At 34.8% G+C, this 25,317-nt stretch overlaps 1 protein-coding gene across 3 annotated transcripts in view; it reads left to right on the forward strand.

Moving 5' to 3' along the window:
- Fhl5 (four and a half LIM domains 5) overlaps positions 1-25,317 on the forward strand; it is a 55,366-nt gene that overhangs the window by 24,360 nt on the left and 5,689 nt on the right. For all 3 annotated transcript variants that reach the window (XM_063233266.1, XM_063233265.1, XM_003467457.5), the window contains exons 2-5: positions 13,849-14,016; positions 14,782-14,956; positions 19,334-19,503; positions 23,103-23,289. In XM_063233266.1, the coding sequence (XP_063089336.1) occupies positions 13,861-14,016; positions 14,782-14,956; positions 19,334-19,503; positions 23,103-23,289 (688 nt within the window). In that variant the 5' untranslated portion in view covers positions 13,849-13,860. The remainder of the gene's footprint in view (positions 1-13,848; positions 14,017-14,781; positions 14,957-19,333; positions 19,504-23,102; positions 23,290-25,317) is intronic.

Below are 25,317 nucleotides of genomic sequence, written 5' to 3' on the forward strand. Positions count from 1 at the left end.
ACAACCTGATCTACTATTATAAATTGGTACAAATTAAACATATCTTTCTTTTTCTGAACAATTTTTAATGGTACATTACCAAGTGTAAAACTGTTCATTCTTTATATTTGAAAATATTTTTAAAATTTTGTTAACTCCTCTATATTTTTAGGAGCAGTGACTTTTAGTTTTTCAAGATTACACAGTGTCACAATGAATCAGCTAGAGTGTGATGATTGGAGCGCTCAGCAAATTTCCTCTAAATTCCTGGAACACCAGTTATTAACTGAACTTTATCTTGTACAGCTTTTAAACTGAGCATATTGTCATCCATTTAAAAATGGCCCGAGTAAAGACTGATTTTTTTCACATCGTTTGTCATTGAAAGAAATTAAAGTTTATTTTAAGCCACCTAACAATACAAAATAAACATCTTGGTTTTATAGTGACTGTTTCATAATCTCATGGTATTAAACTCAATAATCAAGAAAGTGATGAAGATGTATTGATTTTCTTTTCTAATGATGTGCATTCAAACAATAGCAGATGTTGCATGTGGTCATGTGCATGCAAAGACCTTACCTAATTAACGTACGTCACAGGCTTCTTTCTTCTTTCATGTTAGTTTCTATAGAACAGATCATGCTTTTTGCTAGATGAACCCAATTTGTCATTAGATGCGAGAGGAAGCAGGTAGAGACAGTGTTGCAGTGTGCAGACACTGGAAAGAGTTAGTGGCATTATGACAAGATCTCCAGAGAGGGAGATCAAAAACAACCAAAAATGATAGGACACAGCTAACATTAAGGAATTTTACTGAATGCCTATTGACCATTCCAAGGAGTACAGGAAGGAGGAAACATACTAGATCTGGATTGTCCTCACAGTCTTCTTCTCTGAGAAACAATGTTGAATTGAGGATTCATACTCAGAAAACCACTACCCCTACTAAGCTTATGTGAAGTGATTTAGAGTAAATCAGAGTAAGTTCAGTTCCTGCCTATGCTGGAACCTAGCACTAATCAAAACCTCAAACCAGCATTGAGGGGTCCCTGAGACAACATAGTACCTGAAGTTGCTTTTGCAAGGCACCTTTCCCAGGAATAATAGAGCAGGACTGCAGGAGGCAGGAGGGCAGAAGAGACTTGTATCATTGAAACGACTGTAGTCTTCATGGTCAAAATTGTACAGACAAGCCCAGCTATGGGATTAAAATCAGAAATTTCCTATCTGGTTGAACAAAATCTAGATAATCTGCTTTCATCCTCAAGGAGTAGACTCTCATATTCTTTAAAATATGCTTGTACTCCAGTGATGAAAAAATATTTTTAAATCCTTTTTTAATTTTTAAAAACAAATTTTGATGAAATGTTGTTATATTTAGTGCCTTATAAACTCTACTTATGCTTCAGGAATAGCTACTATAACTACATAATTCTGAATATAATCTCTCCAAGAAAATCATACAATGCTTTATTTTTCTTTGCGCTACAGTACCCAGAGGAAAAAGTAACCAGATGGAAAGCTCTGCTCATGTGCTGTTTCATGGGAGAGTAGTTCATCAGCTCTCAAGAGAATTGGTGTTCAACCTCTTCACACAAGACGTTGAGCTTCCAAAATTTCTGGACTTGAAAACACGTCCCTAAAGACTAATTTCAAACATTCCACCACAATTATATGATGTTTATTTTAGGTTATTTTTGATTGATGGCCTGAAGTTATGGCCTCCGTTATTTTTAAGACTGTTTGTTTAGGTCTTTTTTAAGTGGCACTTAAAGATGGTAGAAAAGAGCTTCTTTTTCAAAATGTGAACTGTAGTTATAGTTGCATATTTTCCATCAAGCTATGTGTACCTACAGCTAAGCTGCCACAGTGTTTCCATTCCTACGTTTTACTTGACCCTTGAATGGGAACATGTACCACTAATGCAGTTCTCATTTTATAGTTTAAAATTAAGTGCTGGGAAAGTTAAATGACTTCTGTAACAGTGAACAAATTATATGCTAATGCAAAGCAATCAGTACAATATCCACAGTTCCTGATTTCTAACCCAACACTCTTCTCAGTCTTTGATTATAAGCAAAAACTAAATAAGGTACTCAGTCTCACTCTTGGATCCAGGAAAAGAACGTGAAACCTAAAAGTAGAGCCTATTTATTAGTTACTGTAACTTCTTCATGGTTTTAGAGTACATGAAGTTTACATTTTATTACTGTAGAATTTATACTTACTTCATCTGCCATTGCTAAAACAGATTAGTAATACATTTAGGGGCTTATTTTTCTCATATGTTTAAACTTCCCTGAGTCTTGTCAAATTTATTCACTCGTTACAGCAGCAGCACTGGAGCTAACATCCTGACCCCAGGGACAATGTCCTTGCAATCCCAATAAAGACATGACAGAGTCTAAAGTCATGTGCACCAGCCATGAAAGGCCAGGGCCCTTCCAAAGAAAGCATCTGACAAACACTTCAAAGACTTTAAACTCATTAGTACCTTGGGTTTAGGGGAAAATATTTGACTAATGTTAATAGATTAATGACCTACCTTTGCCACCTTTATACAATACCCTTTTAAAATAGCAACAAAGCACACTTGAGCTGTCATCTGCAGTCACTCTTGCAGGGAAGGTGAAAGAATTCTCTCTGCCATAGCAGACCCTTGGGGCTTTATCATTTGTTTTCATTTCTTTGACATATTTGCTACACATACAGTAAAAAAATTAGTTTAGTATTCAACTTAATATACAGCAAATGCTTAATTCTCTTGTATTATATTCAACACTTTCTCATTTATTTCACTGATAGAATTGTCCTTGTGTGTGTGCTTTCATTATTACTGGTCTTGGAGTCTAAGTTTTTCATTCATTCATATATTCAGTCATAAAGCACTTATTGAGATGCCGAAATGCCTCTGTTATACACAGATGAGGTAAATAACATTATTATTCAGGAACTATCCCTGAAGAGAGAGAGAGACACATAGAATAAAACAATTGTTACAAAATAGAGCCATAAACTAAGGAGAACAATTACTCTGTTCTGGGAGACATAAAAGCACTAGAGAGATGGATTTTTGAATGAAACTTGATTGATGACAAGAATCATCATCATGGATCAGGCAGATGGATAACAAGGGAAAGTGCATTCCACATAGAAGAAAAGCTCTGTGAAAGGCTGAGAGGCATAAAAGGGAAAGTGTCTGGAGGAGGAGTCAGTGGAGGGTGCCACAGTGCAGGTGCTGGCGAGTCCAGGGCTGGGGAACGTGGGATGACAGTGAACACAGCAGAGAAGATAATGCGAGGTCTCTAGGGAGAGCCTATGGTAAGACGTGTCTCAAAACGTGTTTTCCTGATCTTCATTCTGAAATTCCTCTGAGAAATTGAGCTTAGCAACATAGAACAAAAACCTGTAACAAATGTATTTGGTCTTATTCATATGCAGCTTGAAATCTTTATTACTTTCAGTTCAGTGTAAGCCAGTATGTTCCATACTGACTAATATGAGACTGACTACAAAGTCTAAAGAATGCTTCTGAGGTTTATTTAACAAGGCGGGTACCTAATAAACACACATGCTGGTACAAGAAGGAAAGAATTAGGGAAACGTGTCTGACAACATTACACTCTACATAATTTCCGTAACTACTTATTACAGTTGTGTAGTATACACCGCGGTCAGTGAAGCTTCAGAAACGTTCTTGTGTGTCAGCCACCTTCCTGCCTTGTAGCAATAATACAGATTGAAATCAAAACAAGAAAACAAGCAAAGGTAAATCCAATCCATTATAGCTCAAATTAACATTCTTCATCTACTCTCTGACTCCATCCAAGTTTTATGTGTCAATAAGACAAATTTTGGTATTCAAACTCATGCACTAACGTTTCTCAAAGCATTAGAATATTCCTCTCACCAAATTAACTTCAATTATTTCAAATTCTTTCCTAAAGAAAAGCACAAACAAATCTACAGAATCAATAAAGTACCTGAATGGGTAATTGGAATAACCTTGCAATAACCATGCAGCATCCCAAGATGAATATATTTATACAAGTGAAGTTACTTGAAAACAAACATGGAATTAAGCCAGAAAACTCAGAAGACTTTTAAAAAGCAGGGTGCTTTTATATTTTGGCAATAGAGTTTTTTTGCTTCTATTTAATAATAGAACATATTAGAGATGAAAGTACACAATCTTCAATATCATTCAGTGCATACCCTGTTGTAAGACACATACTCAATGCAATTATTTTTATATATTATTGTTATCTCCATGTGGAACAATAAGCTGTAATCAAATCAATGTACAATGTAATTTAGAATGAAAGCTATATGGTAATTCAGTTTCCTTAGACAAAATCCTTAAAAACATATCCACACAGAGTCATTACTGGAAACCAAGAAGGCCAAATTCATATCTCGGTGCATTTCAATTCCACCATAAGTAAATTATCTCTTACTTTAGAAACTACTATCTGTGATAGAAAATAAGATGTATAGGGTAGTCTTTGATTTGCACAGTACAGTATTAACTGAAACTTTGCATAGTAGAAGTATATCTTTGCTTTGTGGTTGTACAGTAATTTGATACTGAGAAAGAGAATAAAAGAAATTATGAGGGCAAAGTAAGACCAAGAGGAAAGAGGAAAGGAAAAGAAAATGGGAGAGAACCTTATATCTCTTCTCTCTCTTGACTCTACAATCTCCCTAAAGAGTTGACCTTTCTGTTCACTCAACAAACACCCAATATATGTCCTGTTAGCATAAAAATTTCCATCAGCAAGCAAAATCCTTCACTAGATAATGCTACATTTGAATTATACTCCTGATGGCAAGCATAATAAAAGGGTGGTTTACCATTTCTCCTTATTCTCTATATTCTCATTTTTTAAAAAAAGTTTTACAAAACAAAACAAGAAAAGAATTTTTCAATACATATGCAAAATTTAAAAAAAACTTTAGCTTAAGAAACTAAACATCTGCATATACTTAAAACCCTTTAGCTTCAGAATTTAGATAATTGTAAATTGTATTTTGGGCTTTGTGTTTATCATCATCATATCTGTTAATAATACCTGTAGCATTACATATCTTTAATCCCTCATAATCAACTTTTGCTGACTTGGAACTTTATATAAGTGCCATCTGGGGTAATTACTTTTCTACAGTTTACTGTGAACTCAGTATTACAAAGCAGGTCTCCAACATTTTCGGCCCCAGGACCAGTTTGGTGCAAGACAGTTTTTCCACAGACCAGGAAGGTGGGGAGTCCCATTCCTAACAGGTCATGGACCAGCCCTGGTCTTTGGCTAGAAGACTGGCAATCCCTGTTAAAATATTCTTTCATACTAAAGAGGGAACTTCTAAGTCATCTATTTTCATAGCTGTAAGGCAATATGTTGTAAAACCATATATATATATATATACTGTCTTTCCTTTGATAGATCATTCATATTGTTTTATGCTTTCGCTAATATGTTGTTCTTAGCCTGATACATAGGGATTCTACTGTTATTTATGTATATATGTTGCATAGAGGAACCTATTAAATAATATCTAAATGGATACTAATGACATTATGAAAGTTTCCATAATTTTTAGCCACTTGGACATCTTTTTGTGCATCTATTCAGGTCTTTTCTATTTTTATTCAGTTGCCTATTTTTTCCTTATTGATTTATAGGGCTTCCTTTGTGTACTGGATATAAGCTCTTTGTTGATTAGTGTGTTGCAATACTTTGGGATTCTATGGGAGGTAAAGTTGTATTTGTGTCTTTTGAGAAAGGTGCTTTAGTTTAATTTAGTCTAATCTACTAAATATCTCCTATAGGGCTAGTACTTTTCTTCCTTAAGAAATGTTTTATTTGACCAGTTCATTAAGACATTCTATATTTTCAAAAAGTGATGCATTTTGTCCTAACCTTGTAATCTATAATCTATTGGAAATGATTCCTGTACACAATGCAAAGTAGTAATAGTTTCATCGTTTTTTATATGGAAATGCAGCTAGTCCAACACCATTTACAGAAAAGGCCATTTTTACTCCATTCATCACTGTCCCTAGATTATGAATCTACACACTTGGGGGTTCATTTCTGAGCTCTTCATTTTGTTGCAATGATCTAAGTGTCTAATCCTGTATTTATACCACACTGTGCATGACAGCAATTTATGCTGCCTTGACATCTGATTCTACATGCATTGCCATCTCGTTCAAGTGTGATGTGCCTATTCCTGGCCTTTTGCATTTCGGTATAAGTGACAGAACCAGAAAATAGTCTGAAAATATTCAGGGTCGATGTATATGGCAAATGGGAGGAGACCAGCACCTTGAGGATAGCGAGCCTTCAGGTCTGTTAATGTCATGTATCTTTCCACTTATTTATTTGGTTTTCTTTTCATTCTTTCAAGGTTTTTGTAGTTTTCTATACAGAAAAGTCATACATTCTTATGGCATCTATTATAAAATATACGAGGTATTTTAAATGGTATAAAGTATTAAGAATTTTATTTTCCAATTATTGCTGTTACATTGGAATAAAATAGCTTTTTCTTATATAAACATTTTCTAAGCAATTTTCATAACTAACATAAATTGTTATAATTTATTATTCAATCTGTTGAATTTTCCTGACAGTCAGATCTTAAATACGGTGTTTACTCTTTAGGAGGGGTTTATTTCCATTTGTAAAACAAAGCAAGACTGTTGATTATGTAAAGAAATTATTTTTCCTCCCTTAAATACTAAAAAAATTTAAATAGATCCTTGAATAAATGTAATGTCCTTAGTAAAATAAGATGATAATGCAATAGTTTTTAAAATAATATTAAAGAAGTTCCTTTTACTCATAGTTTGATAATAGTTTTAAATTTTGAATTAAAGTAAAATTTCATCCAATGTCATCTTCTGCTGCTGAAGTAATTATAAAACCTACTCTTATTTGCTAAAAGTGGTGAAATACAGTGAGTCTCTCAAGAATTTTTAACTGAATGTGAATTCTTGAAATAAAATCAGCTAGATCATGTATATTAACCTTTCATTCATCACTGGATGCAGTTTGTTGTTATTTGGAATGTCTCTGTATTTATTGCTAGAAGAATTATTGGCTATAATTTTCCTTCTCATGAAATTCTCAGATGTTAGTTCCAAACTTTTTTTTTTTTTTTTTGTCTTTTTCCTTTTTATCGGTACTGGGGATTGAACTCACGACTGTCTGCTTGCAAGGCAGGCACTTATGCCGCTGAGCTAAACCCCCAGCCCCTAGTTTCAAACTTTTAAGGAGCTTTAAATTAACTACAGGTTGTTCCCTCTTTGTAAGCACTTGATATTTTGTGGATGTATGACAGGTATTATTTCAACATTATAGACTGAAAACTGTGATAGGTAAAGCCAATCCCTTTGTATTTGACTTTGTACGTAGGTTTTTCATTATAAATTTATCTAATAATTATCAAAATGTTGTAATTTTACATTTCTTCTTGTAAGTTTGAGTAGTTCACTTATTTTAGGATTTTCTCATTTCAACTCATTGTTTCAGATTCTTTGGCACAAAGTTTTCACAGATAGTCACTATTTAGTCATCTACATAATGACAATGTTTGTTGTTTTTCACTTTTTTCTGCATCTGTGAGGCTCAGTATCCTTTTACCTAGAAAAACTTTGGTATTTATTGAAACCATACTTATGGTTTGTGTCTTATAACTGCACTATGTTCCCCTGGATATGTTTCCATTGTCTGTCTCATGCACTGTGCAGTAGATACTCTATTCACAAATTCAGTTTCTGATTGCATGAAAATGTCCCATATAGTAAATGTTAAAATATATTTTATCTGAGTATACTGTTCTAGGTTGCATCCTGATTTTAGAAATTGGGATATATCTTTATATTTTCTATCTTTTTTTTTTCATTTACTGATGAGAAATAGCCTGTTATGTTGTTGTTTTATCTGAAAGTAATATTTCAAATCTATTTTAGTGTTGTCTTGATTTTTAATAGGTTTTCCCTGATATGTCAGCACTGTGTTTTTTAAACCTTGGGACTCATCATTTCAAGGGTAATTTTTCAGCTTTTAAATTTGCGGCATGATTTACTCTGTCAGTTTTGGAAAATGGAACATTACTTTTCCAGACATGACTTGTAAGTTTTTCTTCTCTCCCATTTTCACTCAGTCACTTTTGTGTCTTACACTCTTAAATATACTTTCTGAACCTTTTCTCAGAATGCTTCATTCGTATATTTTCAATTTCACTAATTATCTCTTTGATTTATCCAATCTTTGCTAAATTTTCCTATTAAGTTCCTGTTTCAGTAATTCTGTATTTTAGTCCTAAAATTCATTTTATTCCTTTTTTTTGTTTTTGTTTTTAAATTGTCTCCCAAAATTTTTGGTCTTTATTTACCTCTTTGCACACACTGAAAGCATACTTATGGTTTCTGTCTTATAACTGCAGTAAGTTCCCCTGAATATGTTTCCGTTGTCTGTCTCATGCACTGTGCAGTCATCTTTGACTCGAATCAGGCATTGTACAAGGAAAATGTGTGGAAGTAATTGCAATCTAGGTTTACAGGTTGATGTTTTCTTCCAATATGGTGAGCATCTATTCGCATGTTCTTCTAGGGGCACTAGTACTAAGACGGTCTCAGTATAATTTTAGGAACTCTAGTAATTCAGAGCTGGGCTTCTGTCTCTGAAAGAACTAGTTCTGCGTTTCCCTTTCCTTCCTCTGTAGGGTGTAGCTCTTGAGAATTTGGCCTACACCATGATGGGCTTGTCAGATCTATCAATAGAGAAAATTCAGAGCCACCAACTTCAATCCTTGTCCTCAGACCATATGAGGATTCTCAAAAGGGCTGCTGAGCTTCTCCTTCTTCCTAATTTTCCCCTCCTCAATTTGTTGCTGCTTCCTGAAAGGGGACTCCAGATACTAAGTTTATCTGTGTTTTTTCTCTGCCTGGACTTTGTCCCTTAATTTTTCATGTTTTATTAATTCTGTGACGCCTCTTAGGTGACTTTTTAAAATTGTTTTTACCCAGCTTGCCAGCATCAACAGTGACAACAGTCTTGCCATTGTTTTACATCTGCCTTCCAATTTCCTACGTGTGAACAGAGCCAGATTTGCCTCCTAAGCATGCACTCACGTTAAGAGTCAGGTAGGCACCTTCAGCCTGTCTGAGCCAAGATTAGGAAAGCCAGTCCATAATAATCTACATCGTGATCCATCAGATACACCTTCTCCGTGTTGCTCTCGAATTTTATCTTGCTGAAACTGTTCTCTTTTAAACTGTTGGTTTTCAACCCTCAATATTAGGCCTACTTAAGAACTGAGAAATACTTATTTGTAGTCACCTGGTTTGAGAGAAAAGGTGCAAACTGAAAATTTTAAAAATTTTAGCCTGCCTGGAAACCAGCACCATGCAATGGCCACTGCCATAATGGGGACAGCCAGATACAAGCTTCTCTCTGTGAGCACCAGACATGCGGACTGCTCTGGTGAGAGAACCAGGCCTCACCAGGAGGTGTTCCAGCTTGGAAACCATATAATTTTCATTGTTTTGTTGGGTTGGGTTTTATTCTCTTCTGTTTGATTAAGTTACATCTGATGGCATGAGTATGTATTTAAAAGATAACAAGACATATTATGGTAGCCATTTTGATTTACAATTGGTTTGTCTTGAAGTCCTTTATTGCATTCATTATTTTTTCTTATTGTTTCTATTCTATTCTGCTCTGTTTGAAGGTATCTGCAGCTATTTTGAAAAAGCAACAAAAGGCACTATGATAACTATTGTTGATTTCATAAGATTTTGAAGTCCTGTATCACTTATACTGGTTTATTTTGATTGGTTTTATTCTGTTTTATTTTCCTTGGTTTTACCTTCTTTAAACTAAAACAAATAATAAATAAAAATAAATTTTTTTTAAAATGTTCAGAAACACTGCTATTAATGTTTATTGCCCTTTGTTTCTCCTTAGGCCCTTCTCAAATTTTGTTTAGTTGTTATTTGTAAAATTCCCTTACTCTTTCTATTAGATTATAAATTCTCTGCAGACGAGCTTTGAATCTAATGTAAGTGCATATCCTTAAAATTCTGGAAGATTGTTTTGCCAATAACATATACTTTATATGCTTATTAAACATATGAATAAATGAATAACATGTGATACCTTATAAGTAGAGTACATTAAAGATACCAGGCGTGGACCTTGTCTCTCCTATTTGACATGCTATCAAGTACACTCCCTGTGAATCTATCTATCCTGCTCAGCCTGGTAGAAAAGTAAGTGGACATATACTCAAAGCATTAGTCTCATCAATAAATCACTATTTTATATAATGACACAACATTATTCGTGGTTTAAAAAATAAACTGCAGGGGCTGGGGATTTAGCTCAGCGGCATAAGCACCTGCCTTGCAAGCAGGCAGTCATGAGTTCAATCCCCAGTACCGATAAAAATGAAAAAGACAAAAAAACCCAAACAAACTGCATTCTCATCTATGGAAACTACTCCCAGTGAATGTAGTGGTCCAGGTGGAATGTAGAAATCTTAGGTAACAGTAAAATCTAAGGGAGGGAACTAGAAAAATAAAGAACTAGAGAAATCATCCTTGCTGATTTCCAACTATGAATTTATTTTCATATGTTCAGTGCACCTCTTAATCTTCTGAAAGGATGCAATGACAAAAATTTTTCATTTTAAGTATTGTACTAACTGCATGATCAATTTAAAAGAAGTTTTAAGTAAATAGCTAAATTATATATCCCAGTCTAATTACTAGTGTTTCACTTCCACAAAAGTTAAATGCTACTCAGTCATGGCATATAAGAGTTTTAAAACACACAATTCAACACTGATCAAAGATTTTAAATACTCAAAAACGGTATTTTCTCCATGTCTTTGACAGATCGTTAATCAGACACATCTCCTGTGGAAAGAATTAGGTAGCCTTCATCCTCTTTTCTTCAGTTTTACCCGTTAGGTAATGATTAAAAAGAGGCCACTGGGCCCGCCTTCTGGACACAGGTGTTTTCTGAGTATTTAAAAATACTAATGAAAGGGATCAAGAATAGCAGACACTATAAATGATGCTTAGAAAATAATGAGATACGTAATCTGATTGAAAAAAATCATAATCTTATCTCTTCAATCCACTCCTTCCCCATATAGTGAGAGAGTTCAAGCAGCTTTGAAAATTTTAATGTTTCAGTCTCCATTTTAATGAATGAAGTGCAAACCTAGTGTCAAGAATCACCGTTTCCCAACTGCACATGAAATCGTGTTCTATTCTCTCATTTGTCTTTTCTTTCCTTGATAATTAAGAATGATTGTTTGCTTGCTTGCTTTCTGACAGATTTCCAATAGCTTAACTTCCTTGAAATCTTTCTAGAAAATTCTTTCTCTTAGTCCTTTATGGTTCTAGTAGAATGCACAGCCTTTCCATGATTGTAACACCTCTATTTTTAAGAAACTGTATCTGAACACTTCATATCTCCACAGTTGAGCAGCATACTTCATGAAAAGAACTGAATTTCTTAGTGTACTTTTCTAACAGCAAAAAAGAATAAATATCCAGTTTCATGTCTGTGTCAGACTTTATTTGCTAAGTAATCTAAAGGAGTCCAGATTCTGTATGCAAGGAACTCAGTTATCACTGAGTAAATATTCCATAAATGTGGACATGTACTAAATGTCTACTGTCATCATTGAGAATTATAAATGCAAAAGCACATGATTTTGAGATATTGAACTGATTTTTGTTCTACCCAACTCACATTGATTTTGCTTTTATGAAAAATAATGGAATAAAAATTTCTTCTTTTAAAAAAATGAAGAAATATGTTCCATTTGAAAAGAATTTTCTAGGGAACAATCCCCATTATTTAAATAGGATGAAGATGGGGAAACCATTCGGTCTTCTGACCTAGTCACCAAATACAGACATTATAATGTTATTGTGTTATGAGGCCTAAAATAAATAGCTGAAACACTACCAATTTAGAATCCCTTGTTTCTTCCTTTTTTTTTTTAATAACCTTAGAAAATGGAAGTGGCTTGCGAATTCACAACCCTGAGAAGTTACAATTTATGGTGCTATTATGTATATCTAAAACTAAATATTAACAATAGAAATGACATTTTTCCGTAGTAAATGATAAAAGTTCAATGTACTTCCCTTATTTTGCTATTAAAATAAATGTGGTCACTATAAATGTGAAAAAAAAAAAACTTTCCTTTAGAAGCTTTTCAAGTGAATCTGATCTATATTCCAGCTGTTTCCAAGCCCTTTGGAACTTGGATAGGACATTTCTATGGAATTAATCAAACAGAATTCAGTGTTCCTTGCAGACAATTTTGGTCATGGTCCATTGGGAAATTTCAACTGCATTTTTATATTTACTGGGAAAAGACCCATGTATTACAAATCCTCAGTCTTTGTCTACTTAAGAGAGAAGTTCAACATAACTGTTATACACAAATTATTAGCAATAATCTGTGGGAAAATTTACCTCTAGAATAAAAGAAAGAAAAATGTGTAAAAATAACAGTTAAATGTAGTAAATAAAAAACTGGAATCAAAGTGCCTTTAAAAAGCATCACAACATTTGATGTTCAAACTTTACTAGAATTTAACATATTTCTAAATTGAAGAATTAGAAAACATTTACAATTTTAATATATTCCAGTGGGAAATTGGAAAACATTCACAGATTTTAATATATTCCAGTGGAGTTCCAGGAACTGTAACCCAATTTTCTAAGAAAAAATAATGTTACTGCTTCTGATAATAATGAAAATTTCATGTTTAATACCTAATTATAAACTCTTGAAACTGTGTATTTTGTTCCTTAATAGTTTTGCTAGATTTATAAAATAATTAGAATTTGTTATGCTGCCCCTAACTTCATGTTTCATAACAAACTTTCATTCTGTAAGAGGTCTATGCTTTTATTCATATTATATACATAAAATTCAGCTCTGAAATATAAAGTCTATAGGTTTTTTCCTGCCAATAATGGTTTTATCTGCACTTTTTCATCTGGGCAATTTCTCAACACTAGGCACAAAAACCTAACACTTGGATCGATTCTAACCCACTGAGGAATGTCTTTGTTTTTTGGTTAGTTTGGTGTGGGGCTTTTAAGTGGAGCATCCCAGAAGATTGAGGTATTTAGAGTCATCATCAAACTTAAGAGTACTGAAGCCACAGATAAGAATGTTGTTACAACAGAGGATGGAAAACTCTAGGATTTATATAAATCCCTGATTAGGTACCTAGTAAAGATTTTAGAAGTAAAAAGAAAAAAATCTAGAAAATAAAAAGGTATTTTTTCATTATTTCTGTTCAAATTTAAGTAAAAAGGAGTCTCATTTCCACCACCATAAATCAAGATGATTTTATAGTGACAGCACTGTCAACAGGTCATATTTATAGCCTTAAGAAGAAGCCATCCTCTGTTAACACACATCACCCTCCCGATGACCTTCACATTAGCTCATGATGAATGCAAGATCTTTTATACAATCCAGCTTGATGCTTTTTAAATTTTTTAGCAATATATACGATAACTGCCAAGATGGAAGAATAGCCTTTCCTAAATCATTCCAAGCGTCTCCATGACTATAAGCATATTTTCCTAAATTGGAAGATTTTTTTTTTGCCTAAGAAAATGTAAATTGATTCAAAAGCTAGACTCTTAGGGTTATCATTTATAAACAATTTTTTCTTTTACATGAATACAAGGATCAGGGCTGGGGATTTAGCTCAGTGGTGTAAGCACCTGCCTGGCAAGTGTGAGGTTGTGAGTTTGATCCCCAGTACCAAAAAAAAAAAAAAAATTTATCATACACAAATCTTATTCACAGGATTAAACCGAAATGGCAACCCAATTTGACTGTCAACACTGCACATCATCACTTCTTGGGAAGAAGTATGTACTAAAGAATGACAACCCATACTGTGTTTCCTGTTATGATCGTTTCTTCTCTAACTATTGTGAAGCATGCAAAGAACCAATTGAATCAGATTCCAAGGTAGGTCTCATCACAGTCCACAGAAGGACTGCTTAAATGTAGTGAGAGGTGCTCTAGAATTCCTTTTTCTCTGCTGATCTTTAATACTATTGAAGCTATTTTCCTAACTTTACACAGCTAAAATATTGAGTTATTTTTGGAATAACCATAGTATAATTAAATGCATAAATGCTTAAATGTGTACTTTTCTACTTAAAAATCAGTGTCATTTTCATTAGATCTTTACTAAAAATTTCCACTTACTCCTCATTCCTCATACTATGATCAGTATTTTCTTTCTTTTTCCTTTTTTGTCTTTCCTTTAACTGGGTGGTATTACATGTTTGTTGGTCTGGGAATATAACTGAGTGGTAAAAACTTGCCTAGCATTTACAAGGCTCTGGGTTTAATGTTCACCACTGCCAAAAATAAAAGTTGTTTGTTAAGTCTCAAAGAATAATAAGATATTGCAACAAAAATTTAAAACTTACCTTATGAAAAACCTTCAAAAGACCTTATGAAAAACCTTGGGAAAAACCTTTGATATTTGAAGAAATATAAGACAGTCTATTTTCCAGCAGGCTTAGTGACCAAGAACCCCAGGTTCTAACTCTTAATTACCCACAAAATCTCTTCTTTGTAGGTAACACTATCAGTTCCAACTTCCCCTTAAGTAGTTGCACAACCTACTGGTGCTAGAGTCCCAGGAATGTTCCATTTTGTCTCATAAAATGGTCCATTTTGCTGCACATGCACTTAATTAACCTTCTATTTCCTGTCTCAAAGGATCTTTGTTACAAAGACCGGCATTGGCATGAAACATGCTTCAGGTGCACCAAATGCTATCACTCTTTGGTGGAAAATCCCTTTGCTGCCAAGGATGAGCGCCTCCTCTGCACGGAATGCTATTCTAATGAGTGCTCCTCCAAGTGCTTCCACTGCAAGAGGACCATCATGCCTGGTAAGTTTTCCAGGAAGCTGTAAGCTCTAACTAGAGCTCTAAGTAGGGCTGTATGTCATTGAATGCTGAAAGAGGAGTTCAGGGCTCAAGAGCCCTGGGTTTAAAAATGGCATCCTCCTTGCTTTCTCTTGATCTTATTTCACACACCTCAGAAAGAAAACGGTTGTTCATTCATTATTTCTGAACAGGTAATACAATAGTGCTCTATTTTCAAAAAATTTAACTTGGTGGGAGGAGCAAAGATGGTGGATAGATAACAGCAGGCTGCAGAGGCTCCCTGAGATAGTCAACTTAGAATTCAACATAATACAGTGTGGGGAGGCCTGGACAGAGGGAGATGAATTCTCTTATCACAAGAAGAAACTAAGGTGAGAAGAACCAATCAAACATACAGTCCCAGTGCTATTATTGGAGCAGCTAAGAGTTCAGTGCTCCCCTGCAGTGCCCGAGCCCAGTGACATAACAAGCCATCCAAAATTCCACCACTTCCACTCACTGTAGGCCCAGTCATGCTGAGGTCTGGGGTCCTTGAGCTGAACAGAGAGCTGAGCTGGTGAGCCTGCATCAACCTGTGGTGAGTGACAGGAATGGAACCATTACACAGAGAATGGCGCTCCAACAGATGACATTCTGGGACCAGGCAGGACTGGCAAGACCAGGCAGCAGTGACTTCAGTCTGTTGTTCCCTTCCCGAATGGAATTGGTGGAGTGAGCTTGGCCTGGGTCATGCGACCTGGCTGAGACCCAATAGGTTATCCGAAATCAATTCCCTATGGCAGCGTGCATGCTAACACATTGAAGGCCTCGGCAGGTTGACTGACCTAGAGGGGAGGGGCCAGCATATGCTGCCCCTGTTTGCAACTCACTAGCACACTGCATTGGGAAGGGTCACCTAGCCAGCATGCTTCAGAAAAATTGTAAGCAACAAAGAAAGAAACTGGGGCCTCCAGTTTCTGGGGGAAGAGGCAGCAACAAGAAAAAGTCCCCAGGTCCCAACCCTGAGAACACTGATGGAGGACAGGTAAATACAAAGGAGAACGAGGACAGCAAACATGCAATATCAGACACATCACCAATGGATATAAAGAGATGTCTTCAGGACCTCATAGACGAGTTCAAAAGGGAAATATTTAGCCAAGTAAAGCAAGATACAAGAAGATTAATAAAAGAGATGCTAAGCAGCCCTGAAGAACACAGACAGAAGAATGGAGGAACTCTAACAAAGGAGAGGACCATTTGATGAAGAATATAAAGACAATATAGACTACATGAAGCAGATTCAAAGAGACTACCAGGAAATTAAAAACTCTATGGAAAGATGGCAAAACTGATTGAAAGAAACTAAGGGTAGATTATCGGAACTGGAGGAGAGATTTGCAATGTGGAATTATGAAAGGAAAAGCTTTTTAAAAATATTAAGGAAACAAGCAGTAACAACACAAGGCTAAAAGATGACAAGAGGATCTGTAACTTGAGAATAAAGAATGAGAATGAAGAAGCAGGGGTACAAACAAAGGAACTACAAAGGCCATTCACAGAAATAATTAAGGAAAACTTCTCAAACATAGGAAAAGGAAATGATATGCAGATGTATGAGGCATACAGAACTCCAGCCACCTATAACCAAAACAGAGCTATACCCAGGCATATAATAATCAAAATCCCAGAAATTCAATATAAGAACAAAATATTAAAAGCTATTAGAAACAAGAAACAGATCACGTATAAAGGAAGGCCCAGAGAATAATGGCAGACACAAATCATCAAGTCAAGAAGAGCCTGGAGTGAAATATTCCAAGCCCTGAAAGAAAATAACCTCAAACCTAGATTGATATACCTGTCAATACCTGAAAATCCGTTTCTAGAAATTAGAAACAAGAAAGCTTCCAAGACAAAAAAGAACTTGGGAAATTCATGAACACCAATCCAACTCTACAGAGAATACTGCAGGGCCTTCTAGAGAGAGAAAAGTACCAGGATTCCAGGAACAGGGGCAAAGAAACCTCAATGAATGGAGCAGAAAACAAAATGAAGAAGACAAGCAGACAAGTGTTGGCAAAAAAAAGAGCATAACAGAAATGAGGCAGAGAAGGTTGGTTATAATCTTTAATATAGATGGCCTTGATACAATAAATTTTTAAAAAGATCCACATGTAGAGTAGATCAGGAGGTAGGGTCCACCGAGACACTATTTATAGGAAATATAATTAACATGAAAAAGAGTACATGGACTGAAAATCAAATATGAGAAAATGATGTTCTATGTGACAGAGAACCAGAGCGTAATAGGGGCAACTAGACCAGTATTCGTGGATAGGTTGGAAAGACAAGCTTTAATAGGTAACAGAATACAATTAGAGATCAAGTCCAGGAGAGAAGGTTTGGAACTACTTAGGTAAATAGCAGGTTGTCCCCCAACAATTTAAAACCAAGGGTGTTGGTGAGACCCAAAAATGCACAGTGTATCCTGGGGAAGTAGAAGGGGAGGGAAAGTCTTTAAAAAGATGGCAGAAGATATTGTTAATAGTGTATCAGATTTAAAACCCACATTACTTGCACCACTCTGCTTAGATAGATTTTATTCTGTGCCAGTTTGATGCTTGCATTAGATTTGAAGGCGCAGACAGCTATCCCAAAAACATCAGGATATAGCACAGTAATCATCTTTAATTTCCTATTATCTTAATCTGGAGCCCTGTATGACTTAAACTGTTTTATCATGACTAGTCTTAGTTAAATCTGGTTTGTTTGATTGCTGTTGGGTATTGACAGATTTTATTCAAAACTGATATGATTGATAGTATCACGTCTGAGAGTATAGGCAACTACATTGAAGATGACAAAATTCACTAGGATACACATTCTGGTTTGATTACTGTCTGGTTTTGAAGTTTTATATTATATACAAAGTTGTGTGTTTTATTAATACTGTTATGTACTGATATATTCAATTATACTATGTCTGATGATATAGCCAATTCTATTGAGGATAACAAGAGACAACACAGGAACCATGGTAGAACTCCTTGTACAACAGTCTTATATGTCTTTTTTATTTCATGTGTTTATAGTAATATGTTTTGTTTTGTCTTGCTTTGTTTTGTTTTTCCCTCTAATATAGAAAGGATAGAAATACATGTTAAGATTCAAGCATGTGTAGAACCTATAAACAGTTTATGAGAAATGATCTTATGACACATGATGAAATGAACAAATACTTTGAAGGAAAAGAGACACTAAAGTACCCAGTGCTGATCTTGGAGTGTCATAATGTGACACCCAGCAATAGTGTTATTCTTTGTTCAGAGTGATATTAGCCTGCTTGGGTTTGTTCAATCTCACCATAATTGAAGATACAGATAATTGCACGTATGTTTAAGTATATAGGGTTGATAGCCATATTTCTAAGTTTTTGTTGGATAGTTGAAAAGAACTGGTTGCAGTCTCACTGTTTAAATTCCCACCTTGTATGCTCCACTTTAGTATCTTGAATAACTATTTTTAAGAGGACAATCTGTAATCATCAACTAGTGATTTCTTACTGTGTTTTTTTTCTTTGAAAGTATGTATTATTTCTACCCATTTTCTGTTTTGTTTCGTCTTTCTTTAAATAAAATTTTAAAAAAGATGTCTATAGGTAGTGGTTTGGTACAGGGTTAGACAAAATAAGAATAAAACAAAAGACAGAGCAAAAAAAATTTAACTTACATAAATATTTCAAAACAGAACCTGAGCTATGCAAAAAGACAAAATTCATTCCAAAGACAATATTTTGGAAACCTTCCCTTGGCACATGAAAGAATGACTTGTGGAAGGACCCTGAAGTCAAACATTGTTTTGTAGCAGAAGCAAACTGATGTGAGGGTCCATCAAGAGCCTGCCACTGTCGGCAAGCACTGATAACTGCTGCAGTATATTTGGCCCTTTTCTGTATTCTTATGAGTGAAGTATAAAAAAGACTCTGTCTGTCTGTCGCCCTCTCTCTCTTATTTTCTTATTATAGATTCAAATAATTTCAGAGACCATAACTGCATGACATAAAATCCCTGGGCATTTCTAATTTATCTAAACCCTGTGTAGCCATTCAAATTCTCCGCTTCAAATATTTTCACATCTCCAATTGCAGCTTTATGCAAGCCTTGGAAGAGTTTTCAGTGAATGAATGAGTGACTTAATGTCATCATGGCTCAACTGTATTAATTTTTCTTTCCCCAGATGAATATTTCTGAAACTGAAAAAAATATTGTTTTCTAAAAGGTCAATTAATTTATGACTTTTATGTTTAAAATATATTTTAAGAAATGTTATCTATAATTGCTTAAAGAATATAAAGTTATGCCTGATTTATACTAAAAGGTTCTTACTTTTGGAATTCAGGTTCTCGCAAAATGGAATTTAAGGGGAACTACTGGCATGAAACCTGCTTTGTGTGCGAATATTGCCGGCAACCAATAGGGACAAAGCCTTTGATCTCCAAAGAGACTGGCAATTATTGTGTGCCATGTTTTGAGAAGGAATTTGCTCAGTACTGCAACTTTTGTAAAAAGGTAAATATCAGTGGTGGATAAGGCTTATGGAACCTTCCAGATGATTACATTTTAACTGCATCATATATTGAGAATGAACCTAAAACTATTATGGTATATCAAACTAACATTCTCATGTTAGTTTTAAATTCCACATGCCCAAAACCACAAGCCATTACAATGGGGTTGGCTACTTATTTTTATTAGCAGTAAAATTCCACCCAGCAAAGTTTACTATTCCAAGTAGCTCAAGTGATTAGATATTCCAGTTCCACTTACAGCCTGTATGCAACATTTCATGTAACCTGAGAGAGGACACATCTCTCTTTGAATATATTCCTTCAAACATGAATTTTTGAGGCATTCAATGTTAACTGTTTCAGAGGAACATGAGTTTGCCTCACAGAATGATTAAATAAAACAAGCTAAATTGGTGTATAACACTTCACATTATATTCTAATGAAGAAAATGCCTTTTTGGCTTGACAATTTTGTGTCTTCAAAGAATAGGCTAGTAAGTTTGAGAGACTGACAGGATTATGAGGGAAATTCAGTAAACATACAGACACAAAGCAAAGACCAACAGCTGCAGCCTCCTCCATTTCTGGCTCCGAACAAGTATAGCCGCCTTAACTGGGTTTCCATTCAAAGCACATTTTCCAACAGCAGAACAGTAACATTTTAGAAGAAGTTTTGTCAGTTTTTTTAGCTTCCAAGCTTTTACGTGAAAAATGACTGATGTCTACCACCTTGATAAAGCATGTGTTTCATAAAATATATATTGATGTTCTGAAAGAAATCCTTGACCAGTGGGGCGTCACAAGTTTTAAATTGTGACGAGAAAGCTGAATCACGAACATACCTTGGATAGTCCAGCAGTTCCTAAACATTGTGATCTGTGGGCTGCTTTGTCAGAGCTCTTAAAATCATTTGTGTATTTGTATGTGGACAGCCTGAAGTCCCATTATCACATTCTATATTTTTACATGTATTAACGACACCAGTATTGCATTAATGCAATTTCCTAACTTAAATTATTGAATCGCACCATAATGATAGCTGAGAGCTACAGTGGAACATGACATACAATCATCTAATACCAGAACAACTCCATTGCCTTGACTTAGACAATGACACTGACTTAGAAAATGATGTTACAAGCAATAGTCATACCCCATGGCCCTGTAACATAGCAGCCTTCACTGAATTACCACAGTTAGTGACATGCATTTAAAAACAGGTGCTAGAAAAAAAATGAACAGGTTTATCCAATTTGAGAGGCACCTAAGTAGCCAATTTTAGGCTGCATTTGTTAGTGACTTTGGCTAAAACATTAATGAAATTTGTGGGAATCATCCTAAAATGTATTGAATGCAATATAAACTTTCAGTGCTGCTATGAAGATTCAGAACAAGAACTTCTCCAAAATATCAGGGTTGAGCACTATCTAGTGGAAAGCTATAGCATTTACCAAGTTAGGGAAGACTGTGACTATATTTAAGATAGGATTTGAAGGCATCAGAGATTTATGAAATGTTAATGTTGGGTAGTAGATTATGATATGCCATATTATTTTCTATTCAATTTTTAAAACCATAAGTTCCTGAAGGAAAGCAAATATACATGTTTTTGACCAAAGATAAAGAAAAACAAATTTTTAACTCAAATCAAAGTCCAAATTTCTGTTTTAAAAAAGGAAAAAGTATTCCATAACTAGGCCCACGAACATTTTTCTACAGATTTCCTTTTGTTACACCAAAATTTATTTTCTTCTAAGAAGCAAATGACCTTGAACCACAATTGCTTTGCATTTAAATTCCTTAGAGTTCAAATATAGTTAAGTGTATTCATTAAAACTTTGTCTATTATCTACTGCAAATAAAATCATTATTGCCTTTGCTTTGTTAGAGAAAAAAACTTGTTCTAAACCCTGGGATCAGTCAGTGACCAAAACCAAATTTAGACATTAGACTCCATCTGAGCCTGCCTAACTCTTCCAAAAGAATATAGTCACATATAAAGTACTTTTAACATTCCAGAATTTCTACCCCTTAATTATACACTCTTTGGTGCATACATCAAGTTGTATTTTGCTTTGATTACATTTTTCAAGTTTCAAATCTTCTAAGCATTGCCTGCCAACATTTGACCAAACCAATCAAAGGGATTATGATTTCTACTGTGCCTGCTGTAAGGCATTGGAAGTCAGCAGGGAGTTTTCAATTGCTTTGCTTCACACAAACCATTATGCTTACCTTTTACTTACTCAGAATAGTATTTTTCCAGGAAATATAACTAATATGAAATATCTTTAATTTATACTGTATTTGTCATATGATTGAAAATACCGTTAAGAGTAAGTATACAACAGTTTTAGTTCATAAACTATGATTGTTTAAAGGTTAAATTTGATACAAAGTCTGTAAGGACATCTCAGATATCACATTGCTTCAGTTTTTAAAAGACTCATACATGAACATGTTCTATTTTCCTCAGCATCTCCAGTCTAATTGCTATGGGTTTGAAAGATATGACTGCAAAATAGCCACACTAGATGTTTGTCTGTCTCTCAATAGTAATGTTTTAAACTTTTAATAATAGAATTTATAAATTAAACTGGTTTAGAAAAATATATTGTCTTATGGAGAACTAAGAGGCATCTCTGACCAAATCCTATCACATTTTAAGGCTCAGTAAAATTAATACTGTTATTTTGAGACCTAAAGCTAAAAACTCACCTACCTGTTGACAATACCCTATGTGCTAGACACTGTACTGGAACTGCTTTTCAGAGATCTTTTATATTGGTAATCACTCATTCATTCATTCATTCATTAAGCAAGGCCTTATGAAGTAGTTATATGTGCAGAGTGACTCTGACTCAGAATTGTATGACTAGTTAAGCACACAAATTGTGGAGTCAGGTGTGCAGACTTGAATGCCGTCTCTTTGAGGCCAGGGAAAGTGCCTTGGCCACTCTCCTCACCAGTTGTTGCCTGTCTATAAGTGGGGATAGATAAGAGTATGCATCATGAAGACAAGGAGGCGTGCAAAATAAACACCAGAGGCCAGCTTCCGCCACAGTGCTGACTGAAAAGAGCAGTTTAAATATGTGAGTCTTATTACCAAATTGATTTCCCTCTACATATTCCTAAACCTAGCATAAAGCTTTCAGGAAACTGGATTTTCAACATCCTTGAAAATTAGATATTGATATACAAATATAGTACAGAAATATCTTAACTCGGATTTTAAGATTAAATTTAATTTAATTTGAAGATTAAAATAACACTCAGAGGAAAAAAAAAGAGAGTGAAGTACCTGTTTTGTTTTGTTTTTTGATCTTCCTGAGTCCACAGCTGTCCTGCCTCATTCATGATCTATTGTAGGAGAAAACTGGAATAATGTTCATTTTTGTCTGTTTAATCCCTGTAACATTTGGTAGCTCTTTTTTATTAAAAAACATCACAAATTGCTTAGAGAAAAGGACATCCTAACAAGGTGATAGAGTAGTCCAAATCAGAAGAAGGTCTGATTTGAAGAAATTGGGATAAAATCATGAGGTATTTTGAACAGTGATGACACCCACATTCATTGCCCTTTTTGTGATCTTTTGGTAGGTGATAACTTCTGGTGGGGTAACATTTCGTGACCAGCTATGGCATAAGGAGTGTTTTCTGTGTAGTGGCTGCAGGAAAGAGCTTTGTGAAGAAGAGTTTATGTCCAGGGATGATTATCCATTCTGCTTGGACTGCTATAACTGTCTTTATGCCAAAAGGTGTGCAGCCTGTGACAAACCTATTTCTGGTAAGATCTTCAACTCAGTATGATCCTTACTATAAAACAGAACCATGTAAAATGCTACTTGATTAATTTAGGAAATGTAAGTAAAAAGTGTAAATCTGTCATTTATGTTTCCTTGTCAGATAAGTGTAAGTGAAACTTATATATAAATTTAAATATTACGTGGATCCCCTCAAGAAAAAGAAAGAGTAACCTCATGCTTTCCAGACAGGCACTTACGCCGCTGAGCTAATTCCTGGGGAAGGAACTCAGGACCTCACTTGCCAGGCAGGTGCTTACACCACTGAGCTAAATCCCTAGGCCTAGAAAGAGTGGGTGGCTATAGACCATAAAAGGAAATCCCTAAAAAGAAATTAAATGCCAAATTTAGTGGTACAGACTCTACACTAAATCATAGTTCTAGGAAGAAAAGAGGATGAGCTAAAATGTCAAAGAAGACCATAATGAAAAGGACTGATTTGAGACACATTAAGGATTTTAGTGGGAGGAACAGATAATAATAAATCAGAACCCTATTTAATTTCAAGAAAGGACCAGGTTCACTTAAAATATGACAAGTTTTAACTCAGTGCAATTATTTTATAAAATATCTGAAACTGTAATGGTTAGGATAGCATAGAACAGGCATTAACTGAACTTAATTTTAAGATGTTTCTAAGAAATGAATTACTCCTTTTCCTCTATTCTTTGGGAGTAAGTTTTAATTATGAATAAATGAAAAAAATAATACAAAATTCTACTGAAAACATATACATTAGATATGATTTTAAAAATAACATAAATAGAAAATTGATTCAAATGTAGGTTTTCAAGACTTAAAGAAAGTGAATTTATTTTCTATAATGAATGTATTTTCTTCATAACCATCTCTAAAATGCTAACCCTATAGTAAAGGAACTGAAGCCAGCATAATACTTGAGGAACCCATTAGCTATTCTTGTAGGCCATTTTATAGTCACTTAAGAATATGACAGAACTGCATTTCTATTTTTCATAACCAGTATTCTTAGGCCATATTTAATTTTTTTAGTTCAGATTATATAACACAGAATTAAAAATATTCTATCCGTTTCCTCCTCCATCTTCAAATATATATATATATATATATATATATATATATGACAAAATGTTAGTTAAATCTTATTCATCCGCCAATAAAAGAAAAGGTTTGCTACATATCTCAGGTGGTGGGTTTGCACCCATTTACAAAAGGACAGAGCAAATCAGTTAGATAAAGCATACTCTGGTGTTAATGCAGGACACTTTGTGTTTCAGAAACTCACATCAGTCTATAAACTGTGTTTGGCTACTACAGGTTTTGTTTACCTCACACATATTTGGAAAAAGAGCTAATCTACACCTTAAGTGAAAAGCAATTAAAGAGCTTGCCACAGGCCAGCAGGCTGCCTTCGTACTCCCTAGGCAAAATTGCTGTCACGTGGAGCTGAGCAGCTTCTGGTTGCATGGGACATGTCTTCTGTGTCCCTCATACCTATCTCTGTCCCTCAGCTGCAGAACCTTCTTTACCCTTCACAAGGCCTGTGTGAGGTTCTGCAGACCACTGGGCTCTAGAGCACATGTTCCTTGACACTGTGCTCTTCTGCCTTCTCTGTATTTCTAGCAGTTCCTGTAGCCAAGGGAACAATCCACCATCTCTACCACCTCTAGTTAGGAAATGGGACTGCAATATGCAACGTAACTGTAGCTCCAAAATCTCTTAAGTGAAATCTACATTTACCATTTATTCTAAACTTTTCTTGAATTAGGCTAGAGAAAAAGGCACTTCTATAAGGATATGAGAAAATTAAATCTTTCAAAAACTGTTTTCACCGCTCCCTGGTATCTTCTAAGGGCTAATATTGATATTGAAGAAGCTACACAAATCCTAAATTTGATGAATGTCAATTTTGACCCATTACAGATTTGCATGTGTGATTTTCCTGATAAATTGTTTGAAATCAGTCACTGAACAGAAAATTTTAAAAATTCAGACATTAAAACAACAATGGTTCTTCACAAAAGCCTAAAGAT

The sequence above is a fragment of the Cavia porcellus genome, unplaced genomic scaffold (genome assembly GCF_034190915.1).
Source record: "Cavia porcellus strain 051 isolate PalLab524CR breed Dunkin Hartley unplaced genomic scaffold, mCavPor4.1 scaffold_22, whole genome shotgun sequence".
Classification (NCBI taxonomy): Eukaryota; Metazoa; Chordata; class Mammalia; order Rodentia; family Caviidae; genus Cavia; species Cavia porcellus.